The sequence below is a fragment of the Chiloscyllium punctatum genome, chromosome 12 (assembly GCF_047496795.1).
Source record: "Chiloscyllium punctatum isolate Juve2018m chromosome 12, sChiPun1.3, whole genome shotgun sequence".
NCBI classification, from domain to species: domain Eukaryota; kingdom Metazoa; phylum Chordata; class Chondrichthyes; order Orectolobiformes; family Hemiscylliidae; genus Chiloscyllium; species Chiloscyllium punctatum.
The window spans coordinates 69,417,928-69,427,148 of NC_092750.1; the positions used below are offsets into that span (position 1 = coordinate 69,417,928).

A 9,221-nucleotide genomic window follows, 5' to 3' on the forward strand; every position below is an offset into this window, starting at 1 on the left:
CTGAATGCAATGGATCCAGTGGAGGATGTCTGTTTTCATTAGTGGGCACTTTTCATAGCTACATGGTTCTGTGGCAGAGTCTGACAGACATTTTAAACAGCATAAACACGGGAAGCCAGGTTGTCAGTTTGTATTTTTCCTCCCCATCCAAACTGAACAAGTCCCCTGTGCATGAGTGTCCTACCTCCAGGGTGGCATAAAACAAAACTTTAGACAATTCCCGATTGGTTTTAAAGTGTTATGGTTCTTTTGCTGGTGAGAGATATATTCCTTCATGTACTAGGAAAGGAGAAAATGGGAAGGACAGTAAAGACAAAAACCAAAAGTATCAATGTGCCAGCTCCAATTAGATGAAAAAAGCAGCACTAGTGTTGAATCACTGCAGTACGGTAATGTTAATTAAAGTTTACATTCGTTTTAAGGCTGGTTTCATTGCCAGACTGAGCTGAAATCTAAAAATGGCCACTCCAGGAGGCAGAGAATTCCCTGGAGCTTGCCAGTGTTCAAGAGTTTAATTGTTGGTATTACATCTTTTCAATGTACTATTTTGGGCATCTTAACTTCATTGGAAAGAATAAAGAGAACAGCAGTAGTGACCAAAGTTGCCTCAATTTAGTCTTTTCTCTGAGATTTTGACAAAACTGCAGAATCTAAGACCTGAGCATAGGCCAGAATTGATCACGCTCTTTGGTGAGTGGGCAAAGTGTCCTGCCCAGACTTTATCCTTCTGTTTTTAAAAACAACTCTGTGCAGTATTTTACTGAACCACACAGTAAAGTTGCCCAATGTTTAATCACCGGTCTGTGTTGCTGTTGCTGTGTTTTAAGTGGTATACCAGCTGATCCCGCCACCCTTTGAGTGAAGAAGGGAAAAATCAGCTCAAGGGCTGAAAGCCCCCCTGGTGCTGTGAATATTTTGTCATTTTTTGACAATAGTCAGTTTGAAGAAAGTGTCACTGAGTATTATACAGAACTAAAGATGATATTGCTGTCACAGGAAGAGGAAGAGGAGGATGACGACGACGATGATGATGATGATGATGATTCTGAAGATGACCTTGATGACTTGGACACTGACCCATTGCTGGATGGGGAGGATGAAAATAATGAAAGTGAGGCAAATGCAGCCCAGGATGGAGAACGTGACTTCACTCCATCTGATGATGAGGAGCTAGAAGCTTTACTGGGTAACGGTGAAGAAGAAGCGGAGGAGGAGGAGGAGGAGGAAGATGATGAATGGGAGGACGAAGATACAGACATTCTTGGAGATTGTAAGTCAATAATCCCAATAATCCCAAAAAAGTGTAGCTCTGCCTTTTAGTGCAGCATATTTCCAGCCAAACAAAGACGAGGACATTTCTGGGATGTATTTCTGCAGAATGAAGTTAAATTGTCAGTCAGGCAGTGTTTAGGAAGCAGTGATCAAACTGTTATAAGTCAGCTTTGAGAAAGGGCAAGGAACAATTTAGTGTTAAAATACTTCATTGAAGTCTGACCAAATTCAGTGAGTTGAGGACAGAATTTGTTCCAGGTAATTTAAATGAATTCCTGGTGAGCGCAACTGTAAATGAAAAATGGCTGCTTTTGAAAAAGGTAATGTTTTGGTTACATTCCCAGGATAGTTAAAGCCATATAAAAAGAATGCAAGCGCAGTACAAGAATTGTTGATTTATGTGTGGAGGCAGCAGTCATGGCTGTGGTGACAAGGGAATACTTTTCATTGGTGAAGTAAAATGCTGCCAAAGTCATAGTGAAAGCAGGGATATTTGAGTCTTCCAGGCCTTGTACAGCTGGTTCTAGCATTGGCCTCCTGGCTGTTATGGTATTGCTGTTATTCAAAACCTTGTTTAAGAATATCCTCCATCTATATCCAGTCAGCCTGACATTGAATTTCCATACCTTGCTTATCTCCAGTATGAGAGTTGCAGGATACATGTGTGTTGTTTCAGTCTAGGCACCCTTCTGTGTTTCTCTGGCCATGCTTGGCTTCTGAAACTGGTGCATCCCCTGATGATCTAACGCATACCTCAGTTCTTGAGTAAATCAACATCTTTCTGCTCTGCTGCCATCATTCCAGGTTTGATCTCCTTTCAAATAATTCCTGAATTTTCCTCTGTCCCTCTCTTGGCATCCTCCAATAGGTCCACCAATTTACTCATTGCAGCCTCTCAATGAGCAGCAACCTCAATTACTGCATCATATATTTTCTCCCTACTCCTCTCAACCTGCCAGAGATTGTCCTTTTCATGCCCCCCTCAGTGTAAACACTGAGCCTCTGGATTCTGACTATTATTGTTCCCCTTTGCTGCTTGATTTGTGAAGAAAGACCTGAGGTATTTATGACTGATTATGTTCGTTATATGGCTTTGGCAGACATGTCTGAAGGTTGAAGACACCTTTCTCCTTAATGAAACTTCTTTACTTGCTACACCACTTCACCTGGTCAAGCAGTCATGGCAATGGTGTGTCCTTTATCTCCAAGTCACTTCTTTGCTAATTCCCCCAATCTTCTGGCAACTTCTCCATGTTTTGAGAATCTTGCCTTTTCCATCCATCGCATTTACTTCAAATCTTTGATCTGTATTGCCCACCCTGTCCAGGTTTCCCTTTTGTAATTTTCTCTGACTTCCTATCTCAACCTCTGCACCAGGTGACTCATCCTGGATAAATATCACTTCCATCTCAACTCTCTTCATTTAGTTCACTGACCTCTTTCCTTCCTAAACTTCCCTCTTTGTAGGAATTCTCAATTTGCTGCTCCATCAATCTCTCAGCCTTGCAACTCACATTGTAATTATTGCTGATAGTGCAAATCTGATCATTTCCTTGTGTCACTTTCTATCCATATTCTCCTTCATTTTCCAAGCCCACTACTTTGAGTCCAGCCATAGTAAATGCACTCCCTCAAATCACTTAACACAGCGCTGTCAAATTCCCAACTATCTTGTCTCTGGCCTTTAATTCATCATGATACTGCAATATTTCTTGATTTTGCTAAATTGCACCTCAACTAACTTTCATGACTTGCCTCTGCTTTCTCTCATCCAGTTCACTTCCTGATGTATCCTGCATTTTGACTGCCTTCAGTCTAAAGGATGTAGCTTTAAAGCCTTTGACTAACTCTCTTATTTCATCATTCACTACCAATTCTGACTAGACCACTTAAAACTTTGTTGAGTAATACTGTCCATCTCAAACTGCTTCCCAATCAGAGCATCCAGAGAGGGAAAGAGTGCGTCTAGTTTGCTTTCACTACAAATGATACTTCTGAAACACCTCTGTTCGTTCTTTTCCACCTCCAACAATAAGTGTGAGGAGCCTGTAGACTTTGTTACAAAAATCAGTGTCAATTCAGTTAACTCTGCTGTTGCCTTCACTTCAACTAACCCACTCGGAGATACATCCCTCTCAGGCTCCCCTATGCTTAAACCTGAGTTTCTTATTTTTCTTATTCTAACTTCACTCACATCCCCAACCGAGTTCACCTTGAACAGGGGCGACCCTTGTTCCCTTAGCCCTATTCCTGCTAAACCGCTGACCAGCCTACCTCCTTTGGGTGAATGGGATGTTGGTGCAAAGTTGTTTTAAGGCTAGCAAAATATTAGCTGAACTTGAAGTTTTATGGAGGGTGGAAGATGAGGGGCTGAACAGGAACATATTGGAATAGTTGAATCTGAGTAGTGTTAGAGTCTCAACTAGATGCTGGCATATATGATCACTATTCCTCAGAGGGTGGTGGCTTTAGGAGATTAGCAGGAGAATTGGTAAGCTGGGAAACAGGAAATGCCGAATATAAACATTCAACCAATCTTGTAGAGCTCTATTTAACTAAATGTCTGTTAATTAGAGTCCCTTTCACTTTTAATGGTCTTTGTAATTAACTAACGGTAATTAATTCTCCTCTCCACTTTGTCCAGCGGATTCCACGGATAACTCTGACTTGGAAGATGATATTATCCTGTCCCTGAATGAATGAAACGACCAGCTGGATTGATGGACCTGGCACACACCATGATCCAGGCATGAGGAATGCCCCCACAGTGAGGGCGACAGAGGATAGCAGAAGTAATGAATGTTTTACTTCAGGGACCGTGAGTTCAGCCCTGTGACATACACGTACATGCGAGGAGACAAAGAAGAAGCAAAAAAAAATCTACTTGTAACTTTCCCATCTATTTGTGTGCAATCACAGAGCCTGGTCAGCTCCTGCAGACTATGGGGCTGTGGAATAATTTTGCCTCAGTGGCAACAAGCTTTTGTGAGGTCTACTTTGGACCCTCATGCAGTATCGCAGCTTGAAGAGACTGCACTTAGAAAAACTGAGAACAGTTTGTTTTTTTTTAATGGATTTTCTAAAACACATTTGTTTATATGTGTGAGTGTATATATTAAAAAAAAAATGGAAGGTTTATAAAGAGAACCATATATTTAGGGTGATCACAATGAAGATTTGGGCTATGATTTTCATCATTTCACGTAACAGATAAAATTTCTGGACTGAGCCCATGTCCTGCTTAAATGCATCTTATTGCTGCTTGTATTTTAACATTAAGGAGCACCTCAGTCAGTGTTGCAGAATAGTATGTGCTTTAGATGCCATGGCCTCCTGGGTACAGTAAGTGTTGATTCGTTAATCAGAATCCTGAGGCAGCGGATGTGCCAATAAATGATCGCCTTTACCGAACTTCAGTGTGACAAGTGAACAAAAGCAACTGTGCCCCAGCATTTCTCAAGGCTATGGGTGGTGCAACCTTGCCTAGATTCAGCCTGCATCAACAATCAAGATGAACTTCGAGGAGTGTCAGCAGTCCTTTGTTTCTATTCCTTTAACAATGTTACTACTCACTTTTATCATCACCCCTCAGGAGAGGGAGAAAGAAAGTAAGTACAGTCCATTGCCTGGTTGCTTGAGACACTTTTGACATTAATTGAAGGTAGTAGAAGTTAAGCTAACTTGAAGTTTTTGCAGTTTGCAAAGTGTCCTTGCTGGAGAGTGAAGGTATGCTTGTGTAGGGGAGGGTTGTGAATGACCATTTCCAAACTCTGAGTTTACACAACTGTTGAAACTCATTTGCTCTTTTCACAACTGGGGAATTCTGGCTGGACACAGTGTCAAAATTGATTTTAAAAATTAATTGCACACTTAAAACGTGTGTTTGCATTCTCAGTTGCATATCCAAATGTCTATACACTCTTACCATCAAGGTGTGTGAATGGTCCATTCTCAGCTTGTCCAACTGCATGAAGGAGAACTGCTAGTAGTTCTTTTCACAGAACTGAAAAGATTACCTGCAGGGATGCCGTGTGCTGCATTAACAATGCATTTATTGAGTTCTTTAGCTGAGAAAGAAGGGATGCTGGAATTATTCCCTTTTATATAATCAACTGCTTGCAGAAAACATTGCAAGTTACATGGGACATGCATTAAATGTAACTGATATGCATCACCTCAACATTAGAAAAGGCAGTAAGGGTTCCTAATGACTTTTCCTACATTGTTTTGGCCTGTCGTAATAAAATGGTGATGAATTGTCCCCTTTGCAGGAATCTGGGTTTGAATCCAACTCAATGAAAAAGCCGCAGGCTTTCATCCATCATTGGCTTATACCAGATATGAAACGTCTATACTATAACCTGTATCAGGTTCCATCTCTCTCTCGAATCTTACAACAGTGCTATAGAGGAATGGTTACCTCAAGGAATAGTAATCTCCAGTGTGCAGGTATCTCATGATAATGTATAGCCCCTCTCTTTAATTCAGCGATTTGTGACTGATAGTTGATTTGTTGGTGACAATTTGAATTAATTTTTGTTGCAGTTATTTTGAGGGAGTAGCAGATTAAATTTGAAGGTGCTGATGTGAGATAGTCTTATGATACCATAATTCACTAGTGTCTTTGTTTTCTGATGCTTTTTTTGCAATTGGTTTTTTTTTTGGCGCATTCTTCTAAGCACACTTCATACCTCCATCCATTTTTCACTTCCAGATAGGAATGTTACCAGTGACTTACAACAGCAAATAAGTCAACGGAGCCATTGAAACATGGGCATAATGACCATAGCTTTTAGATTTTCCACGTGGCTGTTTAATGCATTATCTCTTGCCTCTAATGAGCTGGGAATAAGTTGAGATGAAATAAAGTCTGGTGCTAATCTAAGCAGTCAGTGGCTGTGATCTCCTAAACTCTTCGTCAATGTGGTATAAAGTCAGTATAAGTATTATATTCAAACAACAATTTAAAAGAGGATAGAATATTGAGGCCAGTCCAATCCTGCTGCAAATTAAATTTGCGTAAGGATACAACCTGGTTGGAGTGTTCAACATCTGTCTCTCTTTTGTATATTTAACAAAATAATCATGTATTTCGGGGTGAGAGACTGTGTTTGGCAATGCAGGGAGAGGGGATGCTTAATGGAGTACATGCTGGCTTTTGAGCTGAGATCTGAATGCTAATCCTCTTGGGTGGCAGTGTCAGAAGTCTCTCTTGTGTGCTGGTGGAGAGGGACACTAGGCTTGCAGAAGTGGTTTATGCTGGTAATGTCACACTAATGCAGTACAAACAGGTAATGGCATTCTGTTTACAACAAAATCTTGGGCTACAAACAGTGATTAAATGTGTTTAAGTTAATTCCCATTCATTTGGACAAAATTTGAATAATCTGCTCTGATTTCAGAATTGCCCATCAGCATTTAAAACAAACCAATGAATAAAGGGACCTAAGATTACTGAGACTGAAATGCCTGAGCATCAGCAACCAGATTGCAGGCTTCAAGGCCATTGAACATCCAATTGCAGGACAGCAATTACTTTAAGACCGTTAAGAGGGATCCCTTTCTCTATCTGAATGATATGGGACCTGATCTGAGTCTCCAGTGCTGACTCTAAATTCCTAAAAACCAATATGTTCCATGTCTCCATTGTTGTCTTCCATCTCATGAACCAAAACTCTTCAGGGAAAGAAATATTGCCTCAGTGCATCTTAAACCATAATAAATGTGCTTGCAATCATCATTAATCTGGAAGCTTTTACCCTGAGTGGGCTGAGCGCAGCACGTAGCCATCCTTGTTGTCAGCGATCTTCAAAATGGCATTTCTGAACTTCAGCCTCAACAACAGCTGCATTGGAACAGTTTCAAAGCTGTGTGTGAAATCATGGTGTAGTGGTGTTTGTGGGCTTGTCTGGGTGTGAACAGTAGTGTCACTGAAGTAATTCTTCAAGAAGAATGCAGGAAGATCTTTTAATAACAGAATTAATGGTTTAATCTTCTGCCTCTTCCCCTTGACAATAACTGCTGACTTGAGCCAAATTATCCTAATACAAGTATCTGCCACTAAGTGGTGCTAGCATACAGGAAATGCTGGTTGCATGCACTGGTATCGAGGCACGTAATGTCAAGGATGGTGCTTTTTTTTTTAAGAATCGATTTTATGTTATTTTTCCATTTGTTCTTGCTGGGTTTGGTCGAGAGGTACAGAGTAATTTCTGCCCAGCCATAATGTGGTCTGTTAACGGCAGGACACCTCCAGTGAATTTTCAAAGTAATTTTATATATATATGTTAAAGAAATAGGGGCTTCTTGTCAGTGTTTTTAAAAAAATGACAAGCAGGGACCGGGACTGCATTCACGTTGCCAGGGGTGTCTCAAATCTTTTGTGCATTTTCTTGTAATTTAGGAGTGTGTGATACGAGCACAAAAAGGAATCTGTAAAAAAAATATTAGGCCTTGTACAGAATCTAGCTGACATATTTTTATTACTGGAAACCCAACAAATAAAGATTACAAAATCAGAGTCAATCTGTGTATTTGTGTTATTAGCCCCAACTTTGTTTTGCTTTTGGCCTTGCCTTTTTTTAAAAAACAAAAATAGCACTCACTCAACAGTTCTGTCAACCCTAAGATGTTCCAAACTATCTTACAGCCTATTTGAATGAGAATGGTTACAGTAAAAGAGAAGGCCGTTCAGTCTGCCATGCCTGTGCCACCTCTGCAAGTGTAACTCCACTTGTCTCAATTCCCCACAACCCTTCAAAAACTTGTATTGAGCACTATCCCAACTCCCTTTTGAAAGCCACAATTGCATCTGTCTCCTCCACACTGGGCAGTACATTACTAATCCTAACCTGGGTAAAAATAGTTATTCATATTGGTCGTTTTGCCAGTTGCCTAGAATCTTAGGCAGATTGAAAACCAAAAGCCAATCAGTGGAAACTTTGTCTCTCTGTCTAGATCCCTCATGATCTTGAAATCTTTATTGATTCATGCCTCAATCTTCTCAAAAGAAAAGCTTCCAGTCTGTCCATAAATACTGATGTCCTTCAACAACTTTTTGATATCAAAGTTTTTTTTCCCTCTGTGCTCTTTAATAAGCTTACACATAATCCCTAAAGGACGATGCTTCGAATTGGGCAATACTCTAGTTGAAGCCAAACCAATGTCTTAAAGCTTTTTTTTGCATTTCCTGTATGCCTTATTAAACACTTTCTTAACTTGCTGTGCATATCCAACAATTTGTGTGAGTGTATATCTGCACCCTTTTAAATAATGTCCTTTTGTTAGTGTTGCCTCCTCTTGTCCTTCTGATCAAAATGGTCATTGCATTAAATTTCATCTACATATCTGCCCATTCCAATAACCTATGTTCTCCTGTTTTCAGATTATCTGCAAGCTCTGAAATTGTGCCCTGTAAACTTGAGTTTAAGACATGAATACATATCAAGAAAAGTCCTATAGCCACTGAATCCTGTGGATGTCCACTAACTACCTTTTATCAACTCGAACCACCTTTCGGCACTATTCTCTGCTTCCTGCCACTCAGTGCCAGGATGGAGAAAAATTTGCCTGTCTGTTTTACTTAATAGGCTTCAGAGTTGCTGGGAAGTCGTACCTTATCAATACATACATGCCTTACTCATCAAAAAAAACTGCAGAAAGTTTTTAGACATATCACTTCTGTAACATCCTTGTTGGCTTTCCTTAATCCACACTTGTCCAAGTGACAACTTTGCCTGGGAATAAAATTTCTGAAAGCATGCTAACATAAAGGTTAAACTATCTGACCTGTTGTGCAAAAGAGTGGAGTGTTAGCTATGTTCCAGTCCTATAGCACAATCCCTAAAGCGAAACACAATTAGAGTATTATACCCATACAAGTGCAAATTCCACTCTTAATTTCCTTGTATCTTCAGATATGTTTCATCTGCTACTGTTTACTTTGAGAA

General features: G+C 40.1%; 1 protein-coding gene across 2 annotated transcripts in view; it reads left to right on the top strand.

The window, feature by feature from the left end:
• Positions 1–7,790, top strand: part of LOC140483908 (DDB1- and CUL4-associated factor 1-like) — an 81,350-nt gene extending 73,560 nt beyond the window's left edge. Inside the window, exons 23-25 of one of the 2 annotated variants that reach the window (XR_011962061.1) lie at positions 997–1,270; positions 3,917–4,880; positions 6,675–7,790. Coding sequence is in view for 1 of the 2 variants with exons in the window: in XM_072582715.1 (XP_072438816.1) it covers positions 997–1,270; positions 3,917–3,975 (333 nt within the window). In the remaining variant the exon portion in view is untranslated. Of the gene's footprint in view, positions 1–996; positions 1,271–3,916 lie in introns of both variants that reach the window. The other variant, XM_072582715.1, reaches the window with a different exon arrangement.
• The last annotated feature ends 1,431 nt before the right edge of the window (positions 7,791–9,221 follow it).